The 13,844-nt window shown below is 38.4% G+C and overlaps 2 protein-coding genes across 9 annotated transcripts in view; both read left to right on the top strand.

Moving 5' to 3' along the window:
- Nucleotides 1–17: 17 nt before the first annotated feature.
- LOC112221325 (tubby-related protein 1) lies at nt 18–9,271 on the top strand. 2 transcript variants are annotated; one of them, XM_024383490.2, is made up of 11 exons: nt 18–71; nt 179–310; nt 576–689; nt 945–1,106; nt 1,215–1,294; nt 3,206–3,370; nt 3,558–3,670; nt 3,825–3,933; nt 5,323–5,421; nt 6,501–6,672; nt 6,879–9,271. In XM_024383490.2, exons 4-11 carry the CDS (start codon nt 1,031–1,033, stop codon nt 7,010–7,012), a joined length of 948 nt encoding a protein of 315 aa, XP_024239258.1. In that variant the 5' UTR covers nt 18–71; nt 179–310; nt 576–689; nt 945–1,030; the 3' UTR covers nt 7,013–9,271. The 2 variants fall into 2 exon arrangements, with proteins under 2 accessions (XP_024239258.1, XP_024239254.1); XM_024383486.2 differs by having other exon boundaries at nt 942–1,106; nt 6,879–9,270.
- Nucleotides 9,272–9,521: 250 nt separating this feature from the next.
- Nucleotides 9,522–13,844, top strand: part of LOC112221339 (transcriptional enhancer factor TEF-5) — an 81,588-nt gene continuing 77,265 nt past the window's right edge. For 4 of the 7 annotated variants that reach the window (XR_002949012.2, XM_024383502.2, XM_024383510.2 and 1 more), the window contains exons 1-2: nt 9,522–9,686; nt 9,997–10,141. The gene's annotated coding sequence lies outside the window, so the exon portion shown is untranslated. The remainder of the gene's footprint in view (nt 9,687–9,996; nt 10,142–13,844) is intronic. The other 3 variants (XM_042330733.1, XM_024383524.2, XM_024383518.2) reach the window with 1 other exon arrangement.

Below are 13,844 nucleotides of genomic sequence, written 5' to 3'. Positions count from 1 at the left end.
AGGGAAAGGGATAGAAAAAGAGAAAGACGAGCCAAAGAAGAAAACAAAAAGTGTGCCAAAGAAAAAGAAAGGTGAGCAGTCAGAAACATAACTGGTATTATGCCCAAGGTGAACTGCATGTTATAGCATCAAAACTTCTGTAAAACCCAATGAAATGTACTCTTCTTTTCTGCCCAAGGTTCAGATACAGAAGATGACGACGATGATGATGAGGAAGAGACTCCACAAAAGAAGACAAAGAAAAAGACCACAAAGGAAGCTTCTGAAAAAGATGGCAAAGATGGCAAAGAGAAGAAATCCAAAGCTAAAGGTGGACAGATGTATAGGAAAGCAATTTTCTTAAAGGAGTTAGTAGACAACAAGAATAAGACCTGTTTTAAGAGGATTAGGTAGGAGATTGAATTGTAATGTTGAGTGAAAGGAAACACTAGTCCTGCACACGAGGTGGAAGGCCACAGTCTTATGCTGTCATCACCTAACAAGCTGTTGCAGATTACACAACAAGACAGTGTGCAAAACATATAAACGAAATAGCATCACTGATAGAAGTATTTTCGTCTCACGTCTTTTTTCAGATGACAAAGAGTCTGACAAAAAATCAAAGAAAGACACCAAGAAAAAGGAACCAGCTTCTCTGTTCTCTGTAAATGGAGATAAGGATAAGTCAGACTCCAAGAGCAAGAAGAAAGGTACAGTAAGCCTCAACACTATAGCTTTAAGTACTCATTTTAAACTGATGCAACTTTAGGGATAATGATTAACTTTGTGGTTGAGAATCAATAACCCATCATCATGTATGATTTGTGTCTAAACATCTCCAACATCGGAAGTCTCACACCCCTTTTGCAAGAGCACATACTGCAGTGTCACAGTACTGTTGGTAAAGCACTGTAGGTACACTGTGATACGATTATAACCAGAAGTGGATTCTTTTAAACCAGCAGCCAAATCAGATAGTGAAGACAGCGAACCAGAAACCAAGTCCAGCAAGTCAAAATCAAAGAAGAAGGAGAACGCCAACCCAGCATCCATGTTCTCAGCAGGGGGGGACAAGGACAAGGACAAAGACAAGGACAAAGACAAGGACAAGAAGAAGAAGAAGAAAGGCAAGTGTTTTCTGTTATAATTAAACACAGCTCCGGTGTTTGACCATATTCCTGCTGGTCAGTAAAATAAAGTTGTCTGATATTTCCCAACGTTCTATTTCCTACCAGCCAAAGCATCAGACAGTGATGATTCTGACTCCGAAGCAGAAAAAGGAAAAAAGAAAAAGGGAAAAGGGAAGAAGAAAAAGGTTTGTTTGTTTAGTTATCTAGGTCATAGTCTGTTTAGTTAGCTAGGTCATAGTCTGTTTAGTCAGCTAGGTCATAGTCTGTTTAGTTAGCTAGGTCATAGTCTGTTTAGTTATCTAGGTCATAGTCTGTTTAGTCAGCTAGGTCATAGTCTGTTTAGTTATCTAGGTCATAGTCTGTTTAGTTAGCTAGGTCATAGTCTGTTTAGTTAGCTAGGTCATAGTCTGTTTAGTCAGCTAGGTCATAGTCTGTTTAGTTAGCTAGGTCATAGTCTGTTTAGTCAGTTAGGTCATAGTATGTTTAGTTAGCTAGGTCATAGTCTGTTTAGTCAGCTAGGTCATAGTCTGTTTAGTTAGCTAGGTCAAAGTCTGTTTAGTTAGCTAGGTCATAGTCTGTTTAGTTATCTAGGTCATAGTCTGTTTAGTTATCTAGGTCATAGTCTGTTTAGTTAGCTAGGTCATAGTCTGTTTAGTCAGCTAGGTCATAGTCTGTTTAGTTAGCTAGGTCATAGTCTGTTTAGTTAGCTAGGTCATAGTCTGTTTAGTCAGCTAGGTCATAGTCTGTTTAGTCAGCTAGGTCATAGTCTGTTTAGTTAGCTAGGTCATAGTCTGTTTAGTCAGCTAGGTCATAGTCTGTTTAGTTATCTAGGTCATAGTCTGTTTAGTTAGCTAGGTCATAGTCTGTTTAGTCAGCTAGGTCATAGTCTGTTTAGTTAGCTAGGTCATAGTCTGTTTAGTTAGCTAGGTCATAGTCTGTTTAGTTATCTAGGTCATAGTCTGTTTAGTTAGCTAGGTCATAGTCTGTTTAGTTAGCTAGGTCATAGTCTGTTTAGTTAGCTAGGTCATAGTCTGTTTAGTCAGCTAGGTCATAGTCTGTTTAGTTAGCTAGGTCATAGTCTGTTTAGTCAGCTAGGTCATAGTCTGTTTAGTTAGCTAGGTCATAGTCTGTTTAGTTATCTAGGTCATAGTCTGTTTAGTCAGCTAGGTCATAGTCTGTTTAGTTAGCTAGGTCATAGTCTGTTTAGTTAGCTAGGTCATAGTATGTTTAGTTATCTAGGTCATAGTCTGTTTAGTTAGCTAGGTCATAGTCTGTTTAGTTAGCTAGCTCATAGTCTGTTTAGTCAGCTAGGTCATAGTCTGTTTAGTTAGCTAGGTCATAGTCTGTTTAGTTAGTTAGGTCATAGTATTTTAGTTAGCTAGGTCATAGTCTGTTTAGTTAGCTAGGTCATAGTCTGTTTAGTTAGCTAGGTCATAGTCTGTTTAGTTATCTAGGTCATAGTCTGTTTAGTCAGCTAGGTCATAGTCTGTTTAGTTAGCTAGGTCATAGTCTGTTTAGTTAGCTAGGTCATAGTATGTTTAGTTATCTAGGTCATAGTCGTCTGTTTAGTTAGCTAGGTCATAGTCGTCTGTTTAGTTAGCTAGCTCATAGTCTGTTTAGTCAGCTAGGTCATAGTCTGTTTAGTTAGCTAGGTCATAGTCTGTTTAGTTAGTTAGGTCATAGTATGTTTAGTTAGCTAGGTCATAGTCTGTTTAGTTAGCTAGGTCATAGTCTGTTTAGTTAGCTAGGTCATAGTCTGTTTAGTTAGTTAGGTCATAGTATGTTTAGTTAGCTAGGTCATAGTCTGTTTAGTTAGCTAGGTCATAGTCTGTTTAGTTAGCTAGGACATAGTCTGTTTAGTTAGCTAGGTCATAGTCTGTTTATTTAGTTAGGTCATAGTCTGTTTAGTTAGCTAGGTCATAGTCTGTTTAGTTAGCTAGGTCTCAGTCTTGCCACAGTGATGGCAGGTGGGGTATACAATTCTGCAATCCTTTAATAAAGTATTACATATAAATTAACCTAAAAGGTCCCCAAACGAACATTGGTTAAAGATGCTGATAAGCTTATAACCATATTCTTTCCTGTCCCACATCCAGGAGAGGCCTCCGTCCCCGGACATTGAGTTTGACAGCCTGGAGGAGTTTGTTCTGCAGCCAGCCCAGCAGGGGGTGACTGTCAAATGCAAGGTGACCCGGGACCAGAGGGGCTTGGACAAAGGCCTATACCCCACATACTATCTCCACCTGGACAATGAAAAGAAGGTGAGGCACTCTCAGAGGACAGGTTTAGGGGGTTTACTGTCACACACAGCTTTAGAGATTTGAGATTCATTTTGAAACCAATCCGAGATGGAGCCAACGCGCATAAAACCAAGTTGTGGACTTGTGATACAGTATGATATGCATTTGAGGAATCATTGTCCAGGGGATTAATTATGTGTTTTTACAGGTCTTTCTACTGGCTGGGAGAAAACGAAAGAAAAGCACAACCTCCAATTACCTTATCTCCATAGACCCCACAGACTTGTCTCGGGGTGGAGAAAATTTCATTGGAAAGTTGAGGTATGCTGTAACCTACATTCATAGCTCAAACTGAAGAATTTCCATAAAACATGTTTTATTGCAGCTGTAATCAGGCATTTCATAAACTTGTGTAATTCATGAAATGATTCTTTAAGCATGTGTAATTCACAGAGTGATTCTTTACACTCCATAGGTCCAACTACTTGGGCACGAAGTTCACAGTGTTTGATAATGCACTGCACCCAGACAGAGCTCTACCAGACATGTCCAACGCTCGCCAAGAATTAGCAGCCATTATTTACGTAAGGCATTGAAGTGTACATTAATGAACCATTTATAAAGGTTTTTCCAAAGGGTTCATAAGTATTTTATAAATTGCTAATTATTATGGTGTAGTAAAATGGGTTATAAAGGGTCTGTAAAGGGCCTATAAGTATACTGAGCAAAAATATAAATGCAATATGCAACAATTTCAAAGATTTTACTGAGTTACAGTTCATATTAGGAAATCAGTCAATTGAAATACATTCATTAGGCCTTAATCTATGGATTTAACATGACTGGGAATACAGATATGCATCTGTTGGTCACAGATACCTTAAAAAAAGATAGGGGCCTGGATCAGAAAACCAGTGTGACCCCCATTTGCCTCATGCAGCGTGACTCATCTCCTTCACATAGAGTTGATCAGGCTGTGGATTGTGGCCTGTGGAATGTTGTCTCACTCCTCTTCAATGGTTGTGTGAAGTTGCTGGATATTGGCGTGAACTGAAACACGCCATTGTACATATTGATCCAGAGCATCCAAAACATGCTCAATTGGTGACATGTCTGGTAAGTATGCAGGCCATGGAAGACATGGGACATTTTCAGCTTCCAGGAATTGTGTACAGATCCTTGCGAAGTGAACTGTGCATTATCATGCTGAAACATGAGATGATGGCGGCAGATGAATGGCACGACAATGGGCCTCAGGATTTCGTCACGGTATCTCTGTGCCATCGATAAAATGCAATTGTGTTTGTTGTCTGTAGCTTATGCCTGCCCATACCATAACCCCACCGACCACCATGGGGCACACTGTTCACAATGTTGATGTCAGCAAACTATTCGCCCACACAACGCCATACACGTGGTCGGCGGTTGGACATACTCCCAAATTCTCTAAAACGATGTTGGAGGCAGTTTATGGTAGATTAAAGAACATTAAATTATCTGGCAACACTTCTGGTGAATATGAGCCAGCATTCCAATTGCACGCTCCCTCAAAACTGTGTTGTGTGACAAAACAGCACATTTTAGAGTGACCATTTATTGTCCCCATCACAAGGTGCACCTGTGTAATGATCATGCTGTTTAATCAGCTTCTTGGAATACCACACCTGTCAGGTGGATGGATTATCTTGGTAAATGAAACAGGGGTGTAACAGGGGGTGTAAACAAATTTGTTCACACCCCCTGATAAGCTTTTTGTGCATATGGAACATTTCTGGGATCTTTTATTTCAGCTCATGAAACATGGGACCAACACTTTACATGTTGCATTTATATTTTTGTTCAATGTAGTTAATAGACTGTTCATTATTAGATTGTTATTACAAAATCTTAGTTTAAATTGATCTATGATGGAATCCAATTTCCCTAAAAATGTCATTCCTAATTCCGCTTATCTCTCTGACCTTTGGGTATAGGAAACAAATGTCTTGGGAATGAAGGGTCCCAGAAGGTTGACCGTTATCATCCCAGGGATGGGCAAGGACAGTGAACGAGTACCCATCCGACCTCGCAGTGTAAGCAAACCGTTGTTATACAGATGCCACTCTGTCAGAGTTATGGATGAGGACAGAACAGCAGTACTGTTCATCATGATTTCATCTTTGTAGGACATTACATGCTGTGTAAGCTACATACAGTATGGTACAGTATATCTGATGATTTTATCACATTATTCCTCATTATCCATATTGTTATTGTGACCAGCTGGGTCGTTCCACCAATTTGGTGCCTTTTGAGATGTGTAACTCGGTAAAACCATTACTTGATGTCACCTAATTTTAACATTCTGTCATAAAGACCAAATTGTTCAACTTCATAAAATAGATATTTTCCTATTTCAAGATGTTAAATAAAAATGTGACTATAGTAAGTGCTTAGTAATAAGTGCTAAATAAAGTAACAGGGTTGACCGAAACAGGTTTGATCGAAACAGGGTTGACCGTAACCTGGTTGACTGTAACAGGGTTGATTATATCAACTTAAATCATCCATAAATCCCCTTGTGCCATGGAGAATGGAAGCTTGTTGTGTACAAAAGGAAGTGGTAATTGAATGTAAACTTCACAATTCTGATTTATTTTTACATTCTAGCCTGTCTATCTATGGGTAACAGTGTTGACGTGTTATGTTCGACCCGCTCAGTTTTCCACCAGAAAATGGCCAAAAAGAGTACAACCAGCTCACCTGCTTTTACTCTATGATTTCACTTTTAGATGTTAAATGTTACTTTTAAAAAGGAAGTTTCACCATATTAAAATGGGAGCTCAGTTCACATAATAGGGTTGACCTTAAAATGGGGGACAGATGTAAATAAATCACTAATCACATGAAATAAATAATCTTCAGAAATGACAAAGCAACAAAAGCAACAAAATAACTCAGGCTTTAAAAATGTTTGAATTTTGTGGTCTATATTAAATTAAAGGACACTTCATTGAATATAACAGGCTTTTAAAATTCTATATTTGTGCAAAATTTCTACTTAAAATGTAAATGGGAGGCAAAAGGCACTAATTTTAAAAGGCACTAATTTCATGGAACTTAATTTCATGGAACGACCTAGCTAATGTTGCTAATGTTGCCATTTCTTCAGGACAACGATGGTTTATTGATGAAGTTCCAGAATAGAAAGTTGGACAATCTAATCGAGCTCCACAACAAGACCCCCACGTGGAATGAGGAGACGGCGTCCCATGTGCTGAACTTCAACGGCAGGGTCACACAGGCCTCCATCAAGAACTTTCAGATCGTCCACAGCAAGGATTGTGAGAAGAGTCTCAAACCGCAATCATTACATTATTTACATATTGTTTATTTCTAGTACATATCATAAATAATACAGGTGAACAAAAGTCAAGTTGAATAAGGTTGAATAAAGTCACAAAATGTAATTTGCCATTTTCCTGTTAAGAATGTAAATGTTAAATGTTTTTTGTGTGTTTAAAATATTTTATTTATTTTCTTATTCTAGTGGACTATATTGTGATGCAGTTTGGACGAGTAGCAGACGATGCCTTCACTCTGGACTATAGCTACCCTATGTGTGCAGTGCAGGCCTTTGCCATTGCTCTATCAAGCTTCGATGGCAAAATAACCTGTGAATAAGAGGGAACCATTTAGGCTCTGGTGCCTCCTCAAGCTGCTGCAACTCGTTATTGGCATACAGATGCCAACTACCAGAAAGAAGAATTTTCTTCACCATTACTCAACATCAGTGCAAGGTACATGGAAGGACGGAAGTCCTAGATGGAATGGGGGTCCAAGTGCATTTCATATCATGGACTGCCTCGGGATTGTTTTCTTTGTTTGTGTCTCATTGCAATGATAATCATGAGCTTTTCTGGGAACCAGATTATTTTGACCAATTGGAGATCCTTGAGTGCAGTGAAGGACGTGAGGGGATGCTGATGCACCATGCAAGTCTGAGCACTGGAGCTTTGGTGCTTTGGCATTACACCATTTCAGTTTAGCGGGACGTGGACCAATTGGGGGATGAAAGTGACATCTGAAGAGTGAAAGCCTATTTTCCACCTACATCAATGCTTTTATAGCATAGTACATGTCCAATATTCGTTCATTCTGTTGCGTTTAATTTGGCATACAAATCCAGTAATGTGTCGGTAAAAAATCAATCTATTGGTAAAAAAATGTAAATATTGGTAACACAAAACTGTGTCTACGTGGACTTATATAAAATTAATTTAAAAACATGTCAAAGTATATTTATTTATGCCTACTTTTTCTTATTATTTTTAGGGTTATATTTGTTTCCATGCATTATTTGTGGTATTTCCAGATTATGAAATTGACTTAATTTGACAAATTAGAGGTTTCATTGTGAACAGTTATGAGACAGAGGTATAAGGCAATATGCTTGTACCATGTGACTGTGGGCAGTCACAAGTATTTCTCTAATCATTTGCTGTTCTCATTCCACTCAAATGACAATTTTGTTGTTGTTCTGCCTTTTTAAGTTATATGTTCTCTCTTCGGCTAGATTCTGTCTTTGTATGAATCATGTGGACAAGAGCCTTATATTGACATATATTGACAAATATAAAGCACTGATGTGGACCATTGTTGTTTTGATAAGGATAGTTAATATATGTTCCAAAGGTAAACAATGCATTTCAGTCTCTTGTGAACTTCTCTTGAATGAAAGTCAAAGTGCAGGCTTGAAGAAAACATGCTCAATAATGAATTAATCTGCAAATAAAGTATGACATGTTTAAAATGAATTCTTACAGGATAAATGTACAGTAAACACCCAACATTATGCTGTATAGTTTACTGTGCATTTGACACAGTACTATATTAGTGTTAACTTGATAGATAATTGTCAACTCAATGCTCCCTGGGAACCTGCATTGATTCGACATCTTGCTTTTGAATGACAATGCTTTATGACACAATGTCAGCAGTCAGCAGCAGAACACTGGTTTCAAATGAATCAGTTGTTCGTTTTCTAGTTTTCTGAGACAGTCGTACTGTTTTGTAGATGTTGTTACCTTACAAAATGTGGGGTAAGAGAAGAAACTTGATTTTAGGAGGAAAAACCTGTTTGGGCTGACAGCAGAGGATCCTGAGAGCAAGTGGAAGGTGTGCTCTCTGCCCGAACCTGCTCCGGCAGTTGTCCAAACTCGCAGAGGCAATGAAGCTAATCACAGACAATGTTTTTGGACAATTATGTGCACACTTCCTCAGAGTTGACTTCACAGAAAGTTGTCTTCTTGAAGTGTCCATGTTTAGTTAACAGAGCGAGTTATGACTATGACGCTGTTGTTTTACCCACACGTTTTCTTTTGTCGTCTGTAATTCTCTAGAGGAACGCTACTTAAAAAAAAAAAACATTTTCAGCAGCAACCAATCCTATTAGCAACGTAGGCCGAATTCCAATGCCAACAATCGAAATCATTATTTTTACCAACAGAGGGAGCTATTCTATTGTCAGATGTGAATAGGTATACATGTTCAAATGAAAGCTTCTAAAACATTTCATGAATTCGAACCTGAAAGGGTTTACATCATGGAGTTTGACACTCTTGACATGCATAATGACATTTTCGACCTATATTCGACCTTACTTCAGTGGAATGTGTAAATTCCTCGGCAGGAAACAAACAGTAATATAATAATAATAATAAGGATTGAGTTTAATGTTTGTTTAGACTAAATGTTAACAATTATATTATTATTGTTGTTGTGGTATTATTAATATTGTTGTTGTAATTATTCTTACTTTATTAATTGTAGCCTACAGGTCTCATATAACACTTCATTTTGTATGCATTATCTATTCCACCGGCTTTGTAGCAAAGTAGTCTAATAATAGACATAGACATTTTCACATTGAACAAAACAAGTCATGTGATATTTACTGATACTATAAATGTTACTGCATAGCTCATGTTGTCATTTTTGTCATTTTATGTGGCACGGCCAGAGAACAAAAGGCAACTTCAAAGAATAATTATATATTGATAAAGACTTCTCTGGAATATCCTGCAGTAAAAGTCATGGGGGTGGAGATTTGAGTGGAGGCACTGCCCCCAAGTATTTTGATTGACAGTACCCAATGGCTCCTCCTTGAACGTTTTTTTCTTCGTTTTCCAGTGTAGTGCGTTCATTGATTTCATACCAAAGTCATACTTAACATTCCACTTACACTGTCAAACCAGGAGAAATATTACTGAAAACTATAAGGCGCCAAAAAAATATATAGTATAAAAATAAGTAAGTTATCTTCGCTTTTGTCAGGAGGGGTGACTTCCAAAAAAAGGTGAGTAAGCATGAATTTGTTCCCTTTGTTTAAGAGCTTTCGGTGAAGTTTTCATGCTCTCATGGTGAAGTTTTCAGATCATTGTCATTTTTTGCATTTTTCCATGGAACTCCTTGCCTTTGGGAAGGAAGAAAATAACGGATTGATCGGCTATATCAATTGTGTGTGACTTTTTTTGTGTGCAGGACATCTTTGCTAAGATGTAACTTTATTGACTCTACTCATTGACAATCATAAGACGTTAGTAGGCTAATGCTTTCTTTGTCATAACTATGGGACAACAAGCATGTTTCCTTTCTTTTTCATACAGCTGCTTGGATCCTGATCACTTTCCTCCTAAGTTGTTCTCCATAAGAATCAAGTCTTTACATATCCGAGGATTGACAGACAGAAAAAGGCAAATTGGAGGAATACATAACTCGATATTTTACGCGCTGTTTTACTGCACCCCATAGGTAAGTGAATCACCCAATTTGGTAACATTGTGTCGAAGAGAAGAGGCCATATACGAGCCCCCCAACCAATGCATATTGCTAGCTGCTGTTGCATCTTTAGAAGTTGACATTTCAGTAACCAAAAACATATTGTGTCAATTAACCAAAAACATATACGCGCTACAAGGCCTAGGTCAAGAATACACATTTATTTCATCGTATTCTTCATCTTATTACAGTAATCTATTATGTTATGTGTTCAATACAGGTTTACAGTTTTTTTCTGGAAAAAATGAAACACTGACAAAACGAATCTCAGTTTCACGCAACACATATATACTGCTGATCTTGCTACATTTTGACATGGTTATTTATGCATGTTAATAATATATTTAAATATACAACAGAGACTAAATATAGCAATCATATCATAACACATCATAACTTTAGGACTCACACCAGAACACCCACTACACACACTGTTGTCTACAAACTTTCAGATTTACTTAGGACACATGAAAAGTATTTTCTATTCTTGTCCAAAACACATTAAACGTCTGTTTTAATTTTTTATTTAGTATTCATTTGTATTTGGATGTGCCTTAATGAATGATGCATTATTCATTTATGTGTATCCCTTACTGACTTTGATGAGAAAGATTCTAGTATGTTACATGTTGTTTTTAGACACTACTCCACAGTCTAAACAGTCTGACAAATGGACAGTAGTATTTTTATTAATACTTGTGAAATTATATCATCCAATAGTTTAGAGTCTCAGGTAAAAACTCTATTACCGCTGTGTCAATGCTCCATACATGTATGCTACATGACAATTAGATGCATCATCATCTCACTTTAATAACAGTTTGGACAGCCAAATTAGTGCAGATTTCTAATCAAAACATTTCGCGGTAGCCTACTGACGGTATTTCAAGAAAACCGTATTCTTTCCAACAGTTTCTTTCAACCATCCTTTCTGTTGTATGGGTAAATAATGTTTAAGTAAGGGGTTTGTATTTTAGAGTTGTGGATCTTTCTTCATCTCTTCCACAGGGACCAGTGATGTTTCACTGGAAATCCTTATATTAGGATTTTCAATGCATGGAAATTGTTTATAATTCTAATTGTATGACTGTATAAATACCTCTTCAAGCATCACATGTTCATGGTGTACTGTTGGTTAAGATTGGGTAAACCGACTTTTCCTGTTTTGCTTATTAGAAATACAAAAATCTGTGCGATGCTTTACTTAGGATTTATTATTGTTGTTCTTTCTTAACAATCGTGTAAACAGGTGTACACAACAATGCTACAGCACATTCAGTGTCATTCAAAGGGTTTGGCCAAAAAATAGAATGTTGTCTTTCAGGTTTCTCGCTACGTAATTTTAATAGCCTGTTAACATTTACGGTTGACATTATAGGCATGTTCTGTGTCTTTGTTATATCTCAGACTGTCAAACTTTCCTACGTTACATTCAAATGGTAAATCAGCCATTCACTCTGAAACGAGAACAGATTATTACAAAATATTTGACACGACTCGAAAGATACAGCCAGTCAATCACCATTTGGTCAAACGATACGAAGCAATCACACCAAATCACAATTTAGGGCTTGTTTATAATTGACATACGAACACAGTTGACAGAATGGATCCATACAAAGTTACAAACGCTAGTCCCAGGTCATCTGCATCCTGTATGCCCAGCTGTAAATCTTTCAGATGGACTGAGTAGCCCAAATTGTTGAAGCACTGCAGGCACTCCCAGTCACAGTTGCACCTTCTCTGACTCTCGAAGAGATAGACCAGTGTTTGCCTATACAGTCTCCAGTACAGATTGAAGTTGACATACAGTATTTGGTTGAGATTGTGATAAAAGTGTTGCCTAATAGAACTAGTACTCCAGCTATAATATAGTAAGTGTAGTGCGTGATGTCTGTTGGAGCATTGTGGCAATATGAGTTTCAGGATAGGGAAACAGTATTTATTCTGACAGAGGGACATAGAGTCAACAGGTTGAAGGGACATTTTTGGAATTGTTTTTATAAAAAAAAAAATATATATATTTAACTAGGCAAGTCAGTTAATGACAGCCTACACTGGCCAAAACCAGACGACGCTGTGCCAATTGTGCGCCGCCCTATGGGACTCTCAATCACAGCCGGTTGTGATACAGCCTGGATTCGAACCAGGGTGTCTGTAGTGACACCACTGAGATGCAGTGCCTTAGACCGCTGTGCCACTCTGGAGTTTATACCCTAAAACAGGGAAGTGTGTCTGGTGAATCACACTGAACAAAAATATAAATGCAACATGTAAAGTGTTGGTCTCATGTTTCATGAGCTGAAATAAAATATACCAGAAATGTTACATATGCACAAAAAACGTATTTCTCAAATTTTGTGCACAAATTTGTTTATGTCTCTGTTAGTGACCATTTCTCCTTTGATAATCTATCCAACTGAGAGATGTGGCATATCAAGAAGCTGATTAAACAGCATTAAACAGCATTATTATTACACAGGGGCACCTTGTGCTGGGGACAATAAAAAGCCACACTAGTTTTGTCACACAACACAATGCCACAGATGTCTCAAGTTTTGATGGAGCTTGCAATTGGCATGCTGACTGCAGGAATGTCCACCAGAGCTGTTGCCAAATCATTAAATGTTCATTTCTCTACCATACGCTGCCTCCCAACGTCGTTTTAGGGAATTTGGCAGTACGTCCAACCGGCCTCACAACAACAACACGTGAATGGCGTCGTGTGGATGAGTCGTTTGCTGATGTCAATGTTGTGAACAAAGTGCCCTGTGGCAGTGGTTGGGTTATGGTATGGGCAGGCATAAGCTATGGACAAAGAACACAATCGATGACAATTTGAATGCACAGAGATACTGTGACGCGATCCTGAGGTCCATTGTTGTGCCATTTATCCACTGCCATCACCTCATGTTTCAGCATTATAATGCACGGCCCCATGTCGCAATGACCTGTACACAATTCCTGGATGCTGAAAATGTCCCAATTCTTCCATGGCCTGCAGACTCACCAGACATGACACACATTGAGCATGGGGATTGGGATGCTCTGGATCGACGTGTACGACAGCGTGTTCCAGTTCTCGCCAATATCCAGCAACTTCTCACAGCCATTGAAGAGTGGTGGGACAACATTCCACAGGCCACAATAAACAGCCTGATCAACTCTATGCGAAGGAGATGTGTCGCTTTGCACGTGGCAAATGGTGGTCACACCAGATACTGACTGGTTTTCTGATCCACACCCCTACTTTTTTTTACGGTATCTGTGTCTAACAGATGCATATCTGTATTTCCTTATGTAAACTGTTGCATGTTGTGTTCATACTTTTGTTCAGTATACTTCCATATATTAGAGGTGATGCCTTACATGCTGACTACACTGCTCGCGTCGCGTGTCTGAGCGATATATATATTTACACATACATGTTCTTCAGTCACTGCACCCACACTGCTTGCGCGCGTCAACGAGCATCTGCGTAGCCAGTCGCTAAAATAGAACTTGGTTTGATTTGTGAGGATTGACACGCTGCGAATCACGCCTCTGCCATCTCCTCATTGTTTTTTAGGAGCATATGCCCACATGGGTGATTGAAAGGTGAACTGAGGTCCACACTCCAGTCCAGTTGGTAGTGGTAATGCACCTTAAAGTTGGTTGCCAACCGCCATATAAAGTC

This window comes from Oncorhynchus tshawytscha, linkage group LG02 (genome assembly GCF_018296145.1).
Source record: "Oncorhynchus tshawytscha isolate Ot180627B linkage group LG02, Otsh_v2.0, whole genome shotgun sequence".
NCBI classification, from domain to species: domain Eukaryota; kingdom Metazoa; phylum Chordata; class Actinopteri; order Salmoniformes; family Salmonidae; genus Oncorhynchus; species Oncorhynchus tshawytscha.
The sequence above is the reverse complement of the archived record's forward strand: the minus strand, read 5'-3'. Positions and strand labels throughout refer to the sequence as shown.